Source organism: Sabethes cyaneus, chromosome 1 (genome assembly GCF_943734655.1).
Source record: "Sabethes cyaneus chromosome 1, idSabCyanKW18_F2, whole genome shotgun sequence".
Taxonomy (NCBI): domain Eukaryota; kingdom Metazoa; phylum Arthropoda; class Insecta; order Diptera; family Culicidae; genus Sabethes; species Sabethes cyaneus.
Window position 1 is genome coordinate 133,780,673 of NC_071353.1, and position 23,059 is coordinate 133,803,731.

The 23,059-nt window shown below is 40.5% G+C and overlaps 2 protein-coding genes across 3 annotated transcripts in view; one reads left to right on the top strand and one right to left on the bottom strand.

The window, feature by feature from the left end:
• LOC128735324 (serine/threonine-protein kinase S6KL) overlaps nt 1-23,059 on the bottom strand; it is a 63,521-nt gene that overhangs the window by 25,667 nt on the left and 14,795 nt on the right. The window contains exon 7 of the mRNA XM_053829818.1: nt 22,886-22,974. Coding sequence (XP_053685793.1) covers nt 22,886-22,974 — 89 coding nt within the window. The remainder of the gene's footprint in view (nt 1-22,885; nt 22,975-23,059) is intronic.
• LOC128735335 (nematocyst expressed protein 3-like) lies at nt 6,234-18,025 on the top strand. 2 transcript variants are annotated; one of them, XM_053829828.1, is made up of 3 exons: nt 6,234-6,312; nt 6,564-6,682; nt 16,464-18,025. In XM_053829828.1, the coding sequence occupies exon 3, from the start codon at nt 16,465-16,467 to the stop codon at nt 17,236-17,238; it is 774 nt and encodes a 257-aa protein (XP_053685803.1). In that variant the 5' UTR covers nt 6,234-6,312; nt 6,564-6,682; nt 16,464; the 3' UTR covers nt 17,239-18,025. The 2 variants fall into 2 exon arrangements, with proteins under 2 accessions (XP_053685803.1, XP_053685809.1); XM_053829834.1 differs by having other exon boundaries at nt 6,255-6,284.

Below are 23,059 nucleotides of genomic sequence, written 5' to 3' on the forward strand. Positions count from 1 at the left end.
AAAATTTAAAATTTTTGAAATTTCATTTAAATAAACGTCAAAACAGGGTATCGAACAGTATATCAGAGTAACGTACGTATACTGTATAGATGAGAAATTTTATGACAAACAACTTTGCCGAAGAAAATACGGACGTATGTTCAAATCTCGCTGAGGTATTCACGTTTTTCTGAAGGCGGGACCAAACATATTTCCGAAATTTTCAAATTTTAGTAGTTCCACGTGAAAAAGGTAAATGATAAAACGTATTTATTCTAAACGTTACCTACGTGTTTGATAGGAAGAAATATGCACCTTCCACAGAATTTAGCACCATTTAGGATCAAGAATCACTTTAAAAAGGACGTACTTATTTTTAAAGGTACTATGTTTGAAAAATCTTATCTCCCGAAACTAGGGTTGCTCCAAAGTGATGCCTAAGCGTGAGTTGTAGAAAGTTGATTTTTAAACCTGAAAAAATAAACACTGAAATTTTTTTGACCCTTTTTGTACTATCAGTAGATGGTAGAATCAGCAAGGTGTATTCAGACAAATTGAAAGGTAATATTTATTCTAGTTGCTAACTTGGTAATATAACACGGATAACATAGGAAAAGGGCACGTTTAAAATAAAAAAATAAAATCTTATATATCAAATATCTTAAATCAAATATCTTAAATACGGCTGCATTTAGAAGCTAATCATTATTTTGAACACATGTTGTCAAGCACATACGAAGTTGTTCTTCAAATTCACATTACATATATGTATAACGAGAAATATAAGAATAGTAATAAGAAATATAATAATAATCTTAGGTTACAAAATATTCATAAAGGTCATTGTTCTACAAAATCCTTTGATAAATGTTGCACCATTTCAGAAAAAGTCTCAAAATGCATCAAATCACCACTATTTTTCCAAAAAAAAATCGAAGTTACCATTTCCTGTATATTTTAATTTTACATTTTTACCTGACGTTAGAACACAGTGAATTTTTTTCAGTGTTTATTTTTTCATGTTTAAAACTCAATTTTCACAAACTGACGCTTAGGCTTCATTATGGAGCAAACCTAGTGTCAGGGGATACAATTTCTCAAACATAGTACCTATTAAAATAATTACGCCCTTTTTAAAAATGATTCTTGAGCCTTAATGGTGCCAAATTCTTTGGATGGTGCATGTTTCCTCTTATCAAAAACACAAGTGACGTTTAGAGTAAATAGTTTTTTCATTTACCTCTTTCACATGAAACTGCTAAAATTTAAAAATTACAGAAATGTGTTTTGTTCCGCCTTCAGAAAACAGTAAATATCTCTACGAGATTTAAAAAGACGTCCTTACTTTCTTCGGCAAAGTTATTCGTCATAAAATTTCCCATCTATACAGTATAGCTACGTTGCCCTGGGACACTGTTCGATACCCTGTTTTGATATTTATTTAAATGAAATTTCGAAAATTTTAAATTTTTCCCGAACTCAATCAATTTTTGTAACCAAATATGACTCCAGACATGTCATCATAACTTTTTTATGAATGTATCAGATCCCAATGATTATGAAAAAATAGTTAAGTACCTTTTTTCACCTACTTTAACATCTCTAAAAATATTTTTTTTGAATTTACTCCTGAAAAATGCCATTTTTTCATAAAACTCAAATGTGCGACCCCTAAATCGCGGTACCCATTGTTGACGTCATATAAAAGTTTTGTTGTGACACCCTAAGCTATCATTTGAGGGGTGAGCCCCCGGGTTTTCTGACATAGTGCTATTTTGGGACACTCTACTCTACATGCATATTTTCATGCCGATTGGTTCAGTAGTTTTCGATTCTATAAGGAACATACGGACAGACAGACAGACAGACAGAAATCGTTCTTTATAGGTATAGATTATCGCGTTTTTGAGGTTTGGTCCTACTGATTCACATCAGTAAAGTTTTCTTGATGATGATGATGATGATGATGATGCTGATGATGATGATGATGATGATGATCTTGAATAAACTTCATCAGTCATTTTTACATATCTTTTGACCGGTAAAACCAATTGTTATGAAATTTTGCAGATATATTCGCAGTGTTATAATCACTCGATCAATATTAAAAGGATTGAAACTAGTTAAATTATTTTGGCTAAAATCATTATAAATTAATGTTAATTTTGATGTTTTGTACACGATTGCTCATAACTTTCAAATTAAGCGTCCAATAAAAAAACAATTCAGTAGTAATCTATTAGGCTACGTTAATTTTCAAATGAGACTAATTGCACATAAATCGGTTTTGCCATCTCTGAGAAACAGGCGATAACTATTACCTTGTCAAAAACCGTATTTTAAGCATAGCTTTTAAACTACTTATTTGTTTTCAATAAAACCTGCTGAAAATTTGTATGATAGCAAAAGCTTTCGTTTGGTACTAAGATTGTTGAAATCGGTTGCGTGGTTCCGGAGAAAACCGTGTCACGTTGTTTTCACATATTTGCTATTACTGAGGAATTTGGCTCGCATTTTCATCAAAATATTTGTTTTACGATGCTTGTTTATATATTTTTTTAAATGCAATGTCCGAGAAGATCGGAAAATTTTCTTTGGAGTTTTTTAGGAAAATAGGACCTCTAATTCTTTAATATTGTTCTCGTCCATAAGTCCTCTATTCCGGCGTACCACATTTCGTGAAATTCTGGGAATCTTTGTCCTGTGAAGCCTACAGGCTTTGAAAAATGTTCTTTTGTAATATAGGGTAACGGCACAAGTTTTCGCCAGTTTAGCGATTCTAGAGTATTAAATAGATATTTAGTTGATGCTATATTCAATAATTTAAACATAGTTATGTATTGAAGCAATATAATACGACTCCAAACCCTTAATGGTTATATAAATCAAATTGGCATTGTGTTTAGTTGGTGTCGTCAGATTGAGATGATTTGAACGTGATCCACTTTTCGCCAACTATGGTTTCCATAGTTTTCAATTTAACAACGGTTGCCTTCATGGTGACTTTTCTCAGATGTTCCGCCCTAAGTTATACATGGTGAGATACAGCAGAATTTGATTGACAAAAAATAAGTGAGATTAGCTGCTCATAGTTGAGCTAGATAAAAAAACTGTTTTTAAGAGTGTCCCTAAGAGTTTGGCTCTATAACTTCTTTCATTTAAGAGGTAGCAATCTTCAGTATTCAACGAAGTTTCTCAAGAATAGTTTAGCTACAACTTTTCGGTAGGTAGCAATCATTTCTGACTTAAAATAGAGAAAATATTTTTTGTATCTGATTAAGTACACCCTAATTTCCGAATATTTTATCACCACTAAAAAGTGCTTTTTGAATGAAGAAACTTCTCTGAAGCAACTATTACGCTATGTCTTAAGGTTTCGATGCTATTATTTATGTCTCACTACTTTTGAAACCGTCCCACTGTGCGGTGTCTTGTCCGACCCCATAAGGGTTACTGCTGGCGTGAGACAGAGCTGCATTTTATCACCGCTTCGGTTTCTCATCGTTATGGCTGAGATATTAGTTGGAGCAATTGACAGTAGACCAAATCGAGGATTGCCTTGGAATCCTCTAACGATGGAGCAGCTAAATGACCTCGACCTAGCCGACGACATTGTCCTGCTCGCAAAACGCCGAACTAATATGCAGAGCAAGTTAGATGACCCCTCCGAGAGCTCCCTGGCAGCAGGTCTCACAGTCAATGTAGCAAAAACTAAATCTATGGTAGTGAACACTGACAATTCCACCAACTTCACAGTAGCGGGACAACAAGTTGAGCAGGTAGACGCCTTTCAACAGCTTGGTAACCAGACAACGCCCGATGGTGGTACCAAGACTGATCAGGAAGGCCAGGGATGCCTTTGTACAGTACACTGAGGGTACAAACGGTCTGTCAAGGAACCAATTCGGCTTCCGAAAAGGCAGATCTACGGTGGATGTCATCTAGTCTGTCACTAAGACAGCCAAGGTGGCAATCCAGCGCAAGAGGACAGGTATCCGCTATTGCGCAATTGTCACGCTCGACTCCATTGCCAATTCGCTTCAGAATGTTCAAGTGTCCGGTGTCGCTGTACAAGATTCTGGAAAATTATTTCCAGAATCGTGTGCTATGCTACAACACGGACGAGGGTCAGAAGTGCGTTCCAATCACCGCAGGGGTTCCGCAAGGTTCCATACTGGGCCCGGTGTTGTGGAACATAATGTATGACGAGGTGTTGAAGCTAAAGTTCCCGGTAGGGGTTGTGATTGTCGGCTTTGCGAAGCTAGCGCATCATATAACGGAGGTTATCGTGGTAAACAACCGCAAGTCGGTGCAGCAAGCAAATATCAGCGTCGGGGACTGCACTATTTCGTCGACGCGGTCCTTAAAACTCTTGGGAGTTATGGTCGACGACAAGCTAAAGTTCGGGAGTGGGTCGACAGGCGCCAAGGCGAAGTTAACTTCCACCTGTCACAGATTCTGTCAGGGCATGGTTGTTTTAGACAGTATCGGCACAAGTTCGGGCATGCGGAGTCCCACGCGTGTCCCGAATGCGTCGATGTAGAAGAAACTGCAGAACATGTTTTCTTTATATTCCCTCGTTTCGTGGGGGCGAGAAGCATGCAGGCAGTGATCGGACAAGACACTACTCCGGATAACTTAGTCCAAAGGATGTGTTCTAGCTCGGACGTCTGGGGAGCGGTCAATGCGTCTGCTACCCAGATTGTACTTGAGCTACAAAACCGCTGGAGAACCGATCAACGGCGAGTAAATAGCCTAACTACCATAGTCCAGTAGTTATCTAAGAGGGTGCGTTAAGCACAATAGCCCCTCCCTGAAGTAATACCAATAAGGTGGTGCCAGGGGGGATTGAGGCTGGAGACTCGAGTAGGGTTTTAGTGGGTCTGGATCTTCACGCCCCATTAGGGGGGTCGGGATACCAAACACCACTTCCTGAGTTGTCTTCTCATGTGTCTGATAGTACCATATCTTCTAAGGTGCTGAGCAGATTTAGATCACTCTACGTACGAAAACCCGAATGGTTAGTTCAAACGTTAAATCCGTACTGCTGTATGCCTGCGAAACGTGGTGCGTCTCAGCGGAGACAACGCAAAAACTGCAGATATTCATTAACCGGTGCCTGCGATAAGTCATTCGTGCCTGGTGGCCTGTTAACTGGATATCCAATGAGGAACTCCATCGTCGGTGTCATCGACGGCCGATAGCCTCAGAAATTCGTGAACGTAGGTGGAAGTGGATCGGACACACCTTGAGGAAAGGAGCGAACGACGTCTGGAGAGAAGCACTCGACTGGAATTCGCAAGGACAACGTAGAAGCGGCAGACCCAAAAGCTCATGGCGACGCAGCTTAGCCAACGACATCCGGGCTGTAGACGAGAATCTGTCCTGGCGACAGGTAAAAGCCATGGCGGGTAACCGTCAGCAGTGGAGATCTCTGATTTCATCCCTTTGCAGTCACCATTCAAACGCAATAATCACGAAATTGTGATAAACAGTAAAAATAGTATCGCAAGCAGCGGTGAGTGACCGGCTGACTAGATAATAATGCTATTGTTTATCGATATACACACACATTCGACAGATTAATGAGATTTCTTTGCTTGCTTTTAGGGACAAACAGCGTTCTATCTCCTAACCAAAACGTTTGTTTAAAAATTATTAATGAAGTTTAGTTGTACATAAGGTAAAAAATATATAATAAGGTAAAATAAGTTTCATGAAACCGATTTTGTATGACATTGCTCAATACAAGTTGACAAAACTATCCAACACGGTAGAAGAATTTATCACCGATGTCTTCAAAGCATGTATGATTCAGAGCGCACGTAAGGTACCTGAAAGCCTATCTTTTCCGGACAAGGTTTATTTTTTACTTACTTTCGAAAATAGACTTCATTATCTATACCGCTGGACAGAAACTTTTGCCACATCCGGACTGCCAGCACTGTTGCTGCTCTCACTCGCGCCGGAGTAGATTCTGCAGGCAGAATATAATAAATGCTGGCTGGCGCTGGTACGGCTTCAAACAGAAAACATGACGAAAATTTTCCATTCAACATGACGACGAGAGAGAACGCCGAACCGACTGCCACGGTCTCATAATAAGTTAAGGGTAGGCAGCAAGAGCAGGCAGGCAGCCGCCCGGCCCGAGTGCAGTTCTTCAATTTCGACCAGCACCAGCAGGAGCGTACCGTACCGAAACCTATAAAAGCAATGGAGAGTGCTGGGGTACGCGTCAAACTCTTCCTCGTTATCAAAGCGCAAAGAAGGTGATTGTCGTTCTCTGGTGGAGATTTATTTTTTTGGTGTGTGATTTTTGTCCTGATTCTAGTGGTGAGATTTTTTTTCTGTTGTTCGCTAGTTATGTGCTAAATCTAAACATTTGCTTTACTGTCCTGTGCGGCTGCAGTTAAGCTTAGCAAGAGAAAAAAAAACCAGACGTTTTGTGTTTAGTGAAATTGCACAAAAGAACGAAGCAGTGATTCTAATCAGTATTTTTTCCCCTTTTTGTTTTCTCGGAAAATCGAACCAAAAAAATCATCGAAATATTCAACCGGTAAATTTGGATTATCAACACGGCTCAGGCAGCTGAAATCCAGTGGAATAGCCGACGTTCGAGAGGATCGAAACCGGAATTCTTAACAATTTAAAACTTTGTGATATTAATTGTAGAACAGTAACATAACGTGAGAAAAAATCTCAGGTGAGTTATGCACTTGTATTATCATAATTAGAACAAAAAAGAGTGAAGAGAAAGAATTTTATCGATTGTTCTTTCAGTGTTTGATTGATTCCATAAAGCATGTAGTGTTTTTATAAAACTGAAATTTGATTAAATTTAAATTTTTATATTTCACTTGGTACGATTCCATGTGAATAAGATGGTGCTAAATATAACATGCTTTTGTTAACTATAGTTTAAAACTCACAATTGTAAGATTTAGTGCAGAAACAAACTGGCTCGTCTTTCTGTTTTCTTTTGTGATATTTCAACAATAGAGTTGAAATTCTATAGTTTAATATTTGAACTTTATTATTCAAATGGTTCTCAACCTATCATATTTATTGGGGGAAACAACACCCAGTAAATGAATAATTTAAACCACTCCAGCGCATTATTAATGCAATAACGAATTGGCGATAGTGAGATACCGATAGCAGATGCAGCAGCAGATTCTGTTCAATTAAAGTTTCACTCCGCACTGGAGTCCCGAGCTCTCAGGTGTCATGACCTTAATTAAACGCGTATTGATAATCAATTTGTGTTTGAAATTTAACATTGCCCAAGCCGAGCCGTGTCCCGTGAGTCACACAGCTCGAGCGTATGCGCTCAAATGACCGGACCGGACTGGACCGGCCACCAGAACAAGAACCTACCCTATCAGCAGACACGATTTGCCAAAGTTCAGAGCTAAATCATTCGAGAAGAAAAAGCATGCGGCGCGGCATATAATGGCGCAGAGCAAATCGGCGGGAAAGATTCAGCACCACAAAAGTCCGTGGAGCCGGTTGGAAATTTGCAATGCAAAGCACGCGTGCACCACACCGCCCCCCGCTGACCGGCTGCTGCTGCTGCTGCTGCTGTCGATTATTGTGGTGTTTTGTTAGTGAATCATTCATTCTTTCAATAGGCACGAATATAAAAGGGCAACTAAGTCAATGACAAGAAAGGAGATAATTTTGCGATGTTTCAGAAACTTCTACTCGACAGCTTCCAGTCACTAAATTACCGCTTGCAATCCAATTAACGAAAGAATAGAAACTTTTAATGTCCAGCTGGTAGCCATTGTGCATGAAAAATTTCCCATTTTAATAAACGCTAGCCATTGAAAGCTAATTTTTATGAGCAGAGTTCGAATTCTAAGAAAAAATCAGAACACCTAATTAGCCATCGACATTTCGCATCGTTAGTGCCAATGACACCTGCGGTGAACCGCAAGCCACTCCTTAGTGCGCTAATGGAAAGCCATAAATTTTCCACCGGACAACCATAACGTACATTGTTCCTAGAGTCAGTCGAGGCGCAAATGCGCACACCGCCACCGCGCCAATAGAGCCACGCTCCGCGCTCACAGGCGTTACGTACTGGCCCAAGGCCACGATCATGATCCGCGCGCACATCTTCACAACCCAGAAGAAGTACAAAAAAAAAAACGTAACAACAAGAAGAACGAGATGAAATACTAATTAAACTGATCATTTATTCGAGGCTCAACCTTCCGGCTGGAATCCCCTTCTCAAGCATCTCTCGAGGAAGCAATTTAGTCGTTGTTTTTTCGCGCCTCTTGCTCCAACACCGCCGCGCCACACCGCGGCGTAAGAACTCAATTGCAAAGGTCATGCGGCACGGCACGGCGCGGCGGCACAGCCGATTAACGCGATTCAATCGAACTGAAAGCTTGACTGGGGCATGCCGCCGCACCGCCGGTTCGATAAAGTCGTCGATCTTCTTCGATTCTCCAATCGTTTTGCCACTAATTGCATACCGGGGCGCGCAATCCGAAGCCGTCAAGTGCTTGCCAGTTGAGAAAAAAGGCCCACTTTTTTCGCTCTTTACTGCCTACCGCGGCTACAGACCCAACATCGGATCGGCATCAGATGGACAACAATAATAATTCGGCCACACACGGGCCCGCGCGATCGGCTAAGAATTCGGTTTCAAGTTCAAGCCAGTTTGGATATAATTGGGCATGATGAGTGCACAAAAATTGTTAAACTTTTCAATCAATGAACGAGAATAATTGTATTCGCCGGCAAGGTTTGGGAAGTGAAAGCTTCCGAATTCGGATGTAGTAATTACGGTGTGACCGCGTGGTTACGATCTGTAGTAATAATTGTTGGACACATTTAATCGATTAATCGTACAACCTTAATTGATGCCTTTGTTAATCATTTGACTAAAAGATCTTTGTATAATACAGTAACTGGGTTAACAGGAAAGTATTATCACTTTCTTCTGTGTAAATTTTATCAAACATGTGAATCAGAGTCACAAACCGAAGTTAATGATATCATCGTTTAGCATTACCACGTAAATTAAGAGTGCATATTTACTCACTCTATTTTGTACGACAGTCATTAACTTTGAACCCACGTTTGAATTTGCCTAGTGGTTGATAAACTGCATCTAAACTGCGTCTATTACCTTATCATTGTTGTCTGTTTCTCCTAAATACCTAACTGCCGCCACCAAAAACAGGTTTTCATAATTATCTCTATGATATTTTGTTTGACCTTTCTCTGCATTATTTGATGTGTATTCACGGGAAAAGCAAGCTTCAGTCTAATGAATGGTGATAGGAACTGATAAATTTTGTGGATCAAAACCGAAAGTAATAGGATATTGCACCTCGAAATAATATTCACACAATAATTTCCACTAAACATAAGAAATTAGTATTATTAATAGAAACATATAAAAACAATAATAGTAAAAAATAAAATCCAATGGAAAATCTGCGTCTTCGAGTTTTTCGCAAGGAACAGCAATATTTATGAACATATTATCACACTTTTATTTCTGGCAAGTTTATCTATGCAAATCAGTGCTTAGAAATCTCATATTCAATTTATGTAATACGCCTGAATTGATGCATAATACTGCTCATTCATTATTGTTTCTAGTTCAGATGAAATGAACTCAGCATTGCCAACCTAAAGTCAACGATTCAATCGAATCACATCTGCATTCATGTTTGTGTTGTTCTCTACATTCATTCATTCTGGACAATAGTGAACAAAAACCGAATGTGAATCCTTCATTCGTTTTGAACTACCGACTGAACGGCAAACGAAATTACAACCAACGTAAACATTGCTTCGAAGTTTTAATTTAGGGTAAGGAACGAGTTAAGCAGTGTTACCTATTTTAATCAGTTGAACATAAATGATCCGAAAATGCACTTTTTTATTCATATTTTCAAAATCTTTTGACAGGATCATCTTCACAAATCACTTAACCATACATTTGATTCACACAAACACAATTTACTGGGTTTCCGACAAGAAATATGATGAATTAAAAATTGTTGTCCAAAAACGTACATTTTTCAGCTGCTCTTCAGCAATCGCCACCTCGCTACTAACGAATTCATCAAATTTTCAGCACTGATTACAACCACTCTGAAAGTCAAGCACTCAATTGTCACATACCATATTATTCAGTCTCTTTTTTTTCTATTATCTAAGGCTTTGTCACTAGCCAAAAGTTTTATTATTTTCTAACAAAACTGAAAACAAATTCTGAATTGACGGAACCTGTTCACCACTAGCAGCAGCTGCAGCACAACTGATGAACTATCGTGTTGCCAAGACACTGTTTCGGTTCTGGAAATAAGAATTTTAAGTTTGAAATTAACTGAAACCTCCTATGGTGAAAACGTGGTTCAATACTTTCAAGAGAAATGTATGTTCATAATTAATTTTTCTTTATTAAAAACAACACAAAAGACAGCTTTTTCAATAGCTTTCGAAGATTTTCTCAGTGATTTAATAAAGCAACGATGTGTTTCAATGTTATTTGCTTTGACAACACTGTTCTGAGTCGGATCGTTTGTGCTGCTATATGTTTACCTCTTTTGTTCTCCCACCATCCTTATGAACAGCGAGTGAGAGGTCAAACTCGCAGTTTCCCATAAGAACACCAGAGAATAAAAGAGACGACGAATACCGTTTGCCAAACGGTGCGGTGAGTGTATGCCCCGATAAACAATTTAGACAGATGGCATTTTACGCATCTATGCCGATACGCTATGCCGATTACGCATCAGATGCCGATTAGTAGGTCGCGGATAGGAACGCGAACTTACTGAATGGGGGGAAAAGTTCGAGGGATTTTTTAAGGGGACGTAAAAAAATTCAGATTTCAGGATTGCTTAAAAAAGCACCTTGCGGGTGAAAATGGGTTCGGTCTGTTCAAAATTAGTTCCGTCGCTCCAACTTTTAAAGCGAAAAATCAAAAGTTTAGTTCAACAATAGTGTCTTCCAATGGTAACAGCTTGAAGAACTAAAGATAGCAAGAAGATTGGTATGCTGATATCCCCCACTTAGTCAACCCATCGCACAGTGGTTCAAACAGCGAAATACGTGATCGTGTGATATTGCGCCAAAACGTGAAGTTTTTCGCATGTAGTGTCTTTAGGAACATTTCTTGGTATAATAAGCCCCTTCTTGTGAGAGAAATCTTTGGGTGATTGATTCCCTTAAAAGTGAGATACGAAATTTATTTTCTCATATATTCGAGATACAGGTGTGGTACTTTCGGCAAAGTTGTTGTAAATATTAATACAAACAACTTTGTCAAAGACATCATACTTGTATCTTTTCATGGAAATTATCTATGAAGCGTTATTCGTGGACAAACCCTTTAACACAGTTTTTAAACCCTGACTTATTCTGGTCAATTTTGACGTGTTCATAGTGTTCTAGAAAGTTGTTTATCTTGCTAAAAACAACGTTTCTGTAGAACATTATTATATGTTATTTTTCTAAAGTTTCGGAGATTTTGAGCTTTTTTGGTGAAAAATAGTACTTCTTTGAGCTTAAATATTTCCCTAGCTGGCAAATGGTGGCAGATCAATCAACTCCTACCTAAAAGTACAACAAAAACCCTGTAAAAGCAAGTGTCAATTGACTGTATCCGTTTGTATCCTCAAAAGTTATAGTTGTTTTAAAAATCCATCTCAGTCATGTTTACAGAACCGTTAAACTTTACTTCGGATGCAATAAACGCCATTTTGTTTACGTTGACAATCGCTTTCTAACAAGTTAAGTTAACAACAATTTTTCCGCCTATTTCTGATTCGAAAATGAATGTAAACTTAAAATGGACGCAATTAATAAGAGAAAAGCTTCCAAATAACTAACTTAAGTCTATTTTGTTCAATTTTGCATTGATCTCTCCTTCCGCATTTTTTCAAAACAACATTTGATGATGAGTCGTCTCACCTACACCTTTATTTAACATAATTAACTATATATGACGTACTGCTTACTTAGTCATTCCGAGAAAATTCGGTCTTTCATGACTCGGCCTTTTGTGACTGTTGTTGAAATTCGGCCATTTGGATTTCGGCCATTCGTGATTCGACCATTTGTGTTTCGGCCATTCGGACCCAGCCAGAGTGTGTTCTTTTGAAAAGACATCAATCGAAGAAATTGAACAAAATAGGCATAGGTAAGTTATTTGGAAGCTTTTCTCTTATTAATTGCGTCAAATAATTTTAAATCTACATTCATTTTCGACTCGAAAATAGGCGAAAAAATTGCTGGTAACTTAACTTGTTAGAAAGAGATTGTCAACGTAAACAAAATGGCGCTTATTGCATCCGAAGTACAGTTTAATTGTTCTGTAAACATGACTGAGATGGATTTTTAAAACAAATATAACTTTTGAGGATACAAACGGATACAGTCAATTGACACTTGCTTTTACAGGGTTTTTGTTGTACTTTTAGGTAGGAGTAGTTTGATCTGCCACCATTTGCCACCTTGGGAAATATTTAAGCTCAAAGAAGTACTATTTTTCACCAAAAAAGCTCAAAATCTCCGAAACTTTGAAAAATAACATATAATAATGTTCTACAGAAACGTTGTTTTTAGCAAGATAAACAACTTTCTAGAACACTATGAACACGTCAAAATTGACCAGAATAAGTCAGGGTTTAAAAACTGTGTTAAAGGGTTTGTCCACGAATAACGCCTAATAGATAATTTCCATGAGGAGATACAAGTATGGTGTCTTTGACAAAGTTGTTTGTATTAATATTTACAACAACTTTGTCGAAAGTACCATACCTGTATCTCGAATATAAGAGAAAATAAATTTCGTATCTCACTTCTAAGGGAATCAATCACCCAAAAATTTCTCTCACAAGAAGAGGCTTATTATACCAAGAAATGTTCCTAAAGACACTACATGCGAAAAGCTTTACGTTTCGGCGCAATATCACACGATCACGTATTTCGCCTTTTGAACCACTGTGCATCGCTTGTAATAAGGTAAAACAATCAGTGACCCGCTTAGGCTGCTTAAAACTAGTTCTTTACCCTAATTTGCTTCTGTCAGGTTTTGGTTGATTTTAAAAAGCGGGCAGTTTAAAAAGCTAAACTTCGAGATCTAAAATATCAGTCAAGAGCAAAAAAACTGACTGACAGATTATTCAAGCAATCATTCAGCACTGCAATTCATAAATGAATTGTTTTGAAGGGTAGAAAACTGAGAAAGATAAACACTGTCAGCTGTTCAGTAATCATGTCCATGGCGATAAACTGACAGATCAAATAATACTACCAGAAGTAAAACTGTATGCGCTGAATGCATTTTATATTCGCCTTGATGCAGGGCTCCCAAGTAACATTTCCAAGTTTTATTACGTTCGTATCAGGGTTTTCATGACCAATTTCAAAAACCGCTAATAAAACTATGAGCTCTATCAGAGCTTTCTGATGACCGCTATAACACTGCTTTCTGACCAAGTAGCCCACTTCTCAGAATGTTTTCATAACCTCTTTAAGAATCAGGTTATTAAGCTCAGGTAGTTGTATCACGCTCTGCTGAAAGCAGCAACAAAATCGATTATGCTTTCGCTGCTTGACAGCCAGCCACCGCCATAATTTAATAAAACTTTTTGCTTTTCGCCCTGAACGATTTGGTTTACAGCGACCATAATAAAATGTTCCATAGAACAAATAATGAATTTTGAACAGCATTCGTTTGCAGCATGTGCGCATTAAATTTTATCGTGCATATTGATATGATAGGTGGATAAAATCAACGCGCCACTGAAATTTTGCAATTTTCGAAAACTGGTTGTATTAACAGTATAATCAATATATATAGAATGCCAGTGTCGCTGCAGTGCGCGTGATAAACATCACACATGTTCAGATAATGTATTTACATTATATATGCAAATGTGTGTGTGCCTGAGATTCATCAAAAGGGGAATCTCATTGTCAAACTTTGACAGCCAATTTAAAATTTCAACTATGGCTGCCAAGTAATGTGATTGGAAACTTCGCTTGCTTCAAATTTCTGAAAAAATCGGTGCAAAAGGGTGCAGTTTTGGGATTTTATTCATCCGGATAAAAAGAAAAAGAACGTTTAAAACAATTTCACTGGCATAAAAACACAGCGGAGAGCGCACTGATGACAGCACCAACCAGCGCACAGATAAAGAACAGATAAATAACAATGAGCAATTTTGACATTGAAGTTCCCGATGCACAGACTTGATACAGATTGTTAGCATCATGTTTACCACAATAAGTCCTGTATAAAAACAGCGACACTGGCATTTTATATATATTGATTCTACTGTTTTAACAAAATAAATATATTCAGTTAGTCAATCTCAATTTCTAGCAAAATCAGTTTAGCTAAGCTCAACATCTTCGCCATCCATTACTTGACTGCGTGGATTGCATGAGTGTACACCTCTTGCGGTTGTTGGTCGAGAGTTACCGTCCGTATTTTCGATATCAAAACTTACGGGAACAAGCCACGCTTATTCTTGCGCTATGTTTACTCACATACCTGCTTGTAATTTTACTTTAATTTTTATTTATTCCGAATCCTTTTAACGCATTCAAGCCTTTGAGTGCATCGAATACTCAACATCTTTTGCCATTCTGTTGAACATAATCTACGTTTAACGTCTATAAAATTTGTTTTCTTTTATTAAGAAACTTCTTATTCCAAACCAGTATTTTGTGAAAATGTGTGAAAATTGAGTATTCGGCTACTGCGTGAAATGCTTCTTTTTTCCATAAGGGAAATAGTGAAACATTCACAGAACAGTCGTCTGTACAGTTTGTGAAAAATAAATCCAAATAAGCGTTTTATCTATTTTTGGTTGAATTTATTTGATGATGAAATTTGGAGGTTAAATGAAATTCAACAACAATTTAAGGCAGAATGCCACTGTGAATGTTTCAGAAATTACCATGATTTTGTTTATTTCTTTAGCATAAAACAACATTTATACGGAAAATAAAAAGAACAAGTCCCAAATAGGAGCCTTGAGGGATGCCAGAAAGGATGTCAACTACATTGAAGTTTTTCCCATGGAATTTAATCACATATTTGCTAACGACTAGTACAATATGATTCAAACCAAATCAGAACCCCTATATTGATTTTAAGAGTAGCATTGGTATGTGCATTCGATCAAATGCGTTGTTAGTCGATTGCATTTTCGTTATTGTTTGTTAAGATTTTATGGGCTTTTAGTTTACGGTTTTTAAGTTTACATGCTAAACCAGACTGGACTTCTTGTGTTTCTAACTTTTCTTAAAAGATATTTTCTGTATCAATAAATCTAAGCAATTTTCTAGAACATGTCGTTGGCAACTTCTTTCTTGAGAATAAGCCAGAAATAAGCAAAAACACTTCATTCAAAATATATTATACAAAGAAGAATCAGCATTTCAGGCAAATGGTACAATGTGCCATTCTTTACTATGTGTGATAAAACATACTTCAATCCGTGATGAAAATTGACGTTTGTCGCCGGAAAGTCTAACATCTCTTTTGTTCGAGAAACTTGAATGTAAAAGTAGATTTTCCCCTGAGCTCCTCACGGGCTCACCCAGTTCATCCTTTGAAAATTGGTTTTGCCTACGATTGCATCCTGGCTCCGCTATGAAACTTGACAGCCGTAATGGCGAAGTAGAAAAGCCAACCCGACGCTTTTGTCGCCGATGAAAAGAACCGGTATCGGTTCTCGGGAAATGAGCCAGCAGCTCGAGTGGAATCTACTCCTTTTCCCGTGCATCCTGCCCAGCCCACCACGCCCTACGCCAAGTACCTACGTAAAACCACATGCGAAGCACACAACAATTGTAGCATGTTTCAACACGCTAGCTGTCCGCTCGTTCGTATGTGCATAATCCAATTGATTCCGATTCATTCAACTGTGTAGAATGATGCTAGAATTTACCACACAACAGAAAACCCATTGTAACCGATGAAGATTGTATCTGATTGCCGTTATGCTGTAGGTGTATGTTGCCCGGCTGCTGATCTTCAAATCCATTCAAACGGTGGAATGTTCCGAGAATCCACATAATCAAGCGAAACCATGCGAGTGTGCTGCTGCTGTGCGCGCATAATAAAAAGCATTGTGCGAGTTCATCTTCTGCTGGAAATCTACAAAAACACGAATGGATTCACCCGGTGAATGTAATTATGCGAGTCCTACACAAGTAGTGCGCACTAAATTGCGCTCGTTCACTAATTGGACCGTGAAAACTAGGCAACCGCCAAACATCATCACGGGATGGAATCCCGTTCTGCTAACTTTTGATTTTGTCCTGCTTGGTGCGAAACATCATACCAAATGAAATTCGAATGTTTTGGTGTTAGCAGTCAAATGACAATACTTCCAGCAGTTAAACAATAGAAGCATTTCACTATTGTTTTACTAAAAAACCTTTTTTTTGGTCACGACACTAATCATCTGTCTAAATTTTCTTTCTTCCAGAATGAAACTCCAGCTGGTATTGTTTGTAGCACTGTTTGCCTTCGCGTATGCATCGCCGCTTCCGCAGGCAGCTGAAAATGTAAAACCCGTGGAGCCGTCCGCTGACGTTGCTGCCGAACCGGCGCCAGTTGCAGATGATACGGAAGCTAAAAGTGCACCCGCAGCTACGGAAGCCAGCGTTACGGATGTACCGACCGAAGCTGCTGTCACGACGGAACCAGCTGCCGATCCGGCACCGGTAGAGAGTGCCGCAGCTCCGTCTGCCGACGAAAGTAACACTGTCGAAGAAGTCCCAGAGGTGCAAGCCAAATCCGGAAGCGACGCTGCCGCTGCTGCAACGGTTGCCGAGGTAAAGGAAGAATCCGCTAAGGTTAATTCCAACGCCGTAGACACTGTTAAGCTAGCTGATGCCGTTGAACCCGCTGCTATTGCCTCCGATGAGGTAGCCCGCGTCGTTCGCACTAACGCAGATGAACCAGAAGCCGCAGCACCGGCAGCAACTACTGCTGCTGTCCCAGTCGAGGAGAAAACCGTTGAACAGCCAGGGGCTAAGTCTGCACCGGTCGTCGAGGAAGCAGCTAAGCCTACGGCAGCTGTAGCGGCCGAAACTACCGTCGAATCCACCGCAGCCGTTACAACTGCCGCTGCTGCAGCCGCCGAAAACAAAGCAGAATCTACCACCGCTGCCGTGACTCCCGCTGTTACAACTCAACCCAAACAGGACAGTTCGGAGGAAAGTAAAGAAAGCCAAGAATCGGACGAGCAAAAACCGTAAACTTAGCACATACTGATTGAACGAAGCCACAACGAGAGTTATTGTGCCAATTACACTTACCTCCTGAATTGTATTTTACCCTTTCACTCAACCAAAAGGCTTTGCTCATCCACACCAGTTCAGAGAACCCATTCTTAATTACACATTTCACTATCCCGATAATGCCTTAGAATGCAATTAGCTGTTATTGCAGTAAATTAATCGATACAACGACACCCATGATCACCTCTAGCTGCACTATCATACGATTGTTTATTGGGTGCAATCCGGTACATTTACCACCTAAATGGCAATAAAAGCACAGCAGTTTTAATCGAAAACAACAACACTTAGGCGTAAAGCGAGCACAAAACTTTCTACAAAACAGCTTAGGAATACGATAACATCCTAATTGGAAGCATGAAGCAGAATTTGTCTAGCAAGATGCAGTTAACTTAACGAATGTTGAAGCAGAATCAACTTACACAATTTGAAGGCTTGTGAGTTTGCAAATTACACAAAAGCCGAAAGAACGGAAGAACTGAATGGCAACGGAATGCAACGGTGCATCGACTGGCACAGTATCACTGGTATTTTCGTAGGTACTCTCAGTCCTAGTGTGGTCAACCCAGACTACCTACTTAGAACAAACAACAACAGGCGAGTAGCGCTGTAGTACCGAGCCAAACTTTCTCCCAAGTCATTTGAATTCGAACCCTCTAATAGCGAACTTCTGTGTAGACTGAAAATTATACAAAAAAAAACTACATGACAAATGTAAAATCAAGGTGTAATAAGTTAAATACATTTTAAGTTATTAATTCGCGAGGTTTATCATTCGAAAGAAATACCCGAATCTTTAATAGAGCCAGTATTCCCAACAAAATGAAATCGAGTATCGGGAAGAAAATAGTATGGGTCACATCGCTCTCTTTCAACGTCCGCGCTTCATGGCCATAGAGTACCACCGGGAGAATTAGTATCTTGATAGAGCCCGACTTTTGTACGGGACCTCAGCTGGCTACGTAATCCTGTTGGCAGCCGCTATCCGCCTAGCCCAAGCCCTATCCTCGCAACTCCCTCCTTAAGATGCGTGTACGCCTCTTGCACAGCTCTACGGTGTTACATCGGCGATATCGATGTCATCCACGAACCCTTGGAGCATGCGAGATTTAGTGATGATGGGACCGCTTCTCTGCACGCCTGCCCTTCAAACGTCGCGGCGAACCTTCCAATGCAATGTTGAACAGCAAATTCGATAGCCCGTCACCTTGCTTCAAACCATCTAACGTCATAAAGGAGTCCGATGTCTCACTTGCTATTCTAACACTTGATTTTGGACCTACCCTTGATGGTATCAGCATAGTCAGTTTTGTTGAACCACCGTGTTAAAACATAATCCGCCACGGCTCATTTCGGTTAACTGAATCGCACGCCGCCTTGAAGTCTATAAACAAATGGTGAGCCTGCAAGTTGAATTCTCAGAATTTATTAAGGATTTGTTGCGCCGCAAGGTGAACATTTGGTCCATCTTGGACCGTCCCTCTCGAAACCCGTACTGGTATTCGCAAACAAAGGATTCCTATATTCCTATTTTATATGCAGAATTGAGGAGACTAATGCCCCGAGTCGATAGCCTCTTTTTGTAAATTGGGCGTATGGGACCTACCAACCATTTCATAGGTAGTTCCTCCTCAGTCCATACCTTTAGTCTAACCCAGTCCGCGGGCCGTATGCGGCCCTTTGTGATAATTCGTGCGGCCCGCGGACTGGTTTGAGGGATGGCGGACTTATGAATAATTTTTTTGATTACACAGAGGTCACTCAGATCAGTCATAATATCTCGTGCATGTTGTAGATCTGATTGCTTTCCAGTTTAAATTTTGTGGTGATTCCTAAAAATCGGCTTTTTCTGCCACCTATGTAACATCTTGTTATTCGCAGAAATGACCAGAGGTCATTGCGGCCCGCGGACTCGTGGGGCGATCTAATTTGGCCCGCACCACGCCTATGCCCGGGCACCACTGGTCTAACCTAATGGATTGCACAATACAGTCGTTCCCTTCACGATTTTCAAACGTTCGGCGGGGATACTGTCCTTTCCAGCTGGTTTGCCGCTTTTCAGCTCTTTAGCTGCATTTTTAAACTCATACAAATTAGATGGATCCACTACTTGTCCATCATCCTTAAGCATTATCCTGTTTCAGTTGATAGCTTTATCTTGTTCACCGTTCAGCAGTACATCGAAATGTTGTTTCCAACGCCTGGTCACCTCAGATCTTATATGCTTATATGCTTCCACTGCTCGTTCAGGTTCCCTTCAACTTCTTCACTGATCCACTCATCAGTGTTCCGAGAGTATTCTGCAGCAACTCCTTCCGCTGATAATCGCCGAATGTTCAGTCGTATCTTTCTCGTTGGTCTCGATTTGAATACGTTGGACAACCGGACGCGCACCAGTCGCTGTTGTACGTTGTCCTTAACCTGGGATCGAGCCACGTACTTGGTAAGGAAACGACGATCCGTGCAGTGGGATCATCATCATTAGCCGCTCCTAGCCTGGAGACAGGCGCTCACTGCCGGCAAGGCTATTCCTAATATTTTTTGAAACGATGATTCTACAATTGATGAAGGGACGGTAAGAGAAAGTAATGAAAAAGGATTTTTTTGAGAATGGAGGGGAAAGGAAGGGGGGGGGGGTAATAGGTCCATTTTCGGAGCAGCGGGAAGTTTCTGATCTTATGCCTACGGGTATGCACTGGCACTGATGGTACGCGTTATCCAGCCATTTACCAGCACGTTTAGCGGTCTCAAAACCAGACATTGTCCAAGAAAATATTATCTTCGAAATCTCAGTTTCGTACAGTTTAGTTTCGTATCTTCGATACATTGTAAAACCCTGCTTAGTAAACTCTAAGTAAATCTAATTTGCGACGCTAATCACGGTAAGTAACTAGTAATATAAATCAAGTTATTCTCAATTCAAACTTCCCAGTTAGCTCAGAAGTGCGATACTGATCTAACAAGCTAGTTGTCGTAGGTTCGAATCGCGGCTGGATGGTTATTCTGGAGTCACTAGGATCGTCGCCTCGTAATTGTCCTGTACTCTAATCACCGGTTACGAAATCTGTCAATAAAGAAGGATCAAGTCTTAAAGACATTTAAACCCAAGGCTTTGCTTTTTATTCCCACAATAAAAGGTAGATAAGCTTGAAGCCTGAAGATAAAAATGGGTCGTAATAATTAGACGGCGCACAGTAATTACTATTGGACGCAGTTGTTCGGCACTCAACAGAAAAGAGCCACCAATCAAACAAGGATCCATCGACATGCATACGTACGCGGCGCGATTTTCTCAAAAATAGCGTTACTTCTAGGTCTTGCAGATCACTTAACCATCATAGTACGAAATTTTCTGGTGTTGGAGGACATCTTACTTCTTACTTCTACCAGCAGAGCGCTCGGATCGCTCTTGCCGTATCAAAAATTCCTCTACACCGTACTCGGTCCTGGGCTACTCGTCGCCCATTCATTGAGCGTCTCGACACACGCAAGTCGGCTTCAACCTGGTCGATCCATCTATCACCTTGGGTCCTCTACTCATGGTCCCGGTGGGATTGGAGGACGTCTACACCGGATAAAAAGCTAGAGGTAGTCGAAGCCAGAAAGTCCAAGGAAATCAACACCCGTCTACCACCAAGAATCGTAGCAGGCGATTATCTTGAAGTGGTCGACGATACTTGAAATCAGTGGTGACCAGCCAGCAGAAGGATACAGACACGCATTCAATCTAGAGTCGGAAATACAATGTGTCCACGCATCATTCATATATTTATCGACTTCAAAGCAGCAAACGATACAATCGATCGAGATCAGCTATGGCAGATAATGCACGAAATCGGATTTCCGGACAAACTGACGCGACTGGTCACAGCAACTTGACTTCGGATCGAGTGAAAATTTCGTCTCTAGGGCGCTCTCGAGTCCATAGGACTACAGATGACTTCGATATTATAGCCAGATACTTTGGACGACGGAGATAATGTACACTAACGGGTGAAAGGAGAGTCTACGAAGAAAAGCGTTGAAGAACAAATACATGAAGAGTAGAGGCTTAAAGAGAATGAACGTGCGCCTCCCACGAACGGTAACCGTTGACGGCGACTAACTAGAAGTGGTAGATGGGTTCGTGTTTTTGGGATCGCTAATGGTTGCAGAAAACAACACTAGCGGCGTATTCAAGCAGAAATTCGGACTAACTATGCCCTTTCTTGAAGAGGACAGGTTTCACCGCACAATATCATCCTTGCAACGTGGCGAACCCACCCTAGTCTCGCACAGTTCACATGACGCAATCTGCGTCTTAGCGGGTATGATGCCTATTGATATCATCATCAGCGAGGACGTAGAGTGCTTCAACCAACGTGGAACTAGAGGCATACGGAGTACCACAAGATCGGCCTCGATGATCACATGGCAGCGGGCATGGTCCGATTCCACAAAAGGCCGGTGGACACATAGACTTATTCCGGAACTATCCGGATGGGTCGACAGGCGCATTGGCGAAGTCAACTTCCACCTGACACAGATTCACACAGATTTAGACAGTATCTGCACAAGTTTGGGCATGCGGAGTCCCCCGAGTGTCCCGAATGCGCGGACGTTGAGAAAACTGCAGAACATGCTTTCTTCATATGCCCTCGTTTCGCGGGCGTGAGAAGCAACATGATGGCAGTTAGCGGACAGGACACTACTCCGGATAACTTAGTTCAAAGGATGTATTCTAGCTCGGACGTCTGGGGTGCGGTCAAAGCGGCTGCTACCCAGATCGTACTTGAGCTACAAAACCGCTGGAAAGCCGATCAACGGCGAATAAACAGCCTAACTACCATAGTCCAGTAGTTATCTAAAAGTGTGCGTTAAGCACAATAGCCCCTCCCTGAAGTAATACCGATAAGGTGGTTCCAGGGGGGATCGAGGCTGGAGACTCGAGTAGGTTTTTAGTGGGTCTGGATCCTCAAGCCAGTAGGGGGGTCGGGATACCAAACCCCACTCCCTGAGTTATCTTCTCAGGTGTCTGATAGCAGATTTCCCTACTCGTTAAAAAAACCCATAGTCTCGCAACTAACTTTCGCAATGTGTACGATGGGAATCACTCCAAGTAGTGCCTGCAACTCGTGGTTCGTGCACATACGCCACTCTCCTTTATCCGTTTGTACTCCACCAAAAATAGTCTGCAACACCTTTCGCTCGAATGCGGCAAGTGCACGTATGTCTTCCGTAAGCAAAGTTACTGTCTCAAGTGCCATTGACCCGATATTGCGGTACACAGAACAACTTATTCAAAACAACTAAAGTGAATTAATTTCATCATTCAGATTTCAAACAAAATTATCAAACAACAAATCCTCTTACGCTCAGGTAGTATATACAGTTATGTTTCCAATTACCGTTGCGTTGGAATACAACACATGATACGTTTGACAGATTCACAGATTGAACAAATCTGTTGAATGAGAATGAGTCGCTGTATTCTAAGTTTTTCGAACGATTAGAAAAATATTCTTTCCGCATAAGCGGCCACCATATCGTCACTCATATAAGTGAGTGTATATATCGCATGTCAACAAACAGATATCCGATAAAAAATAAAACAAAAACGACTCACCTCACCGGTGTACATGCGACAGGCCAGTACTCCCATGGCCCACCAGTCGATTGCGTGGCCGTATGGTTCACCGGACAGAAGTTCAGGAGCTGAAAAGCGAGCGAGCAATTGTCGCGAAAAGAAAAACATTTATTAAACATTACAAATAAAACTGCTACTTACCTGTAATAGAAA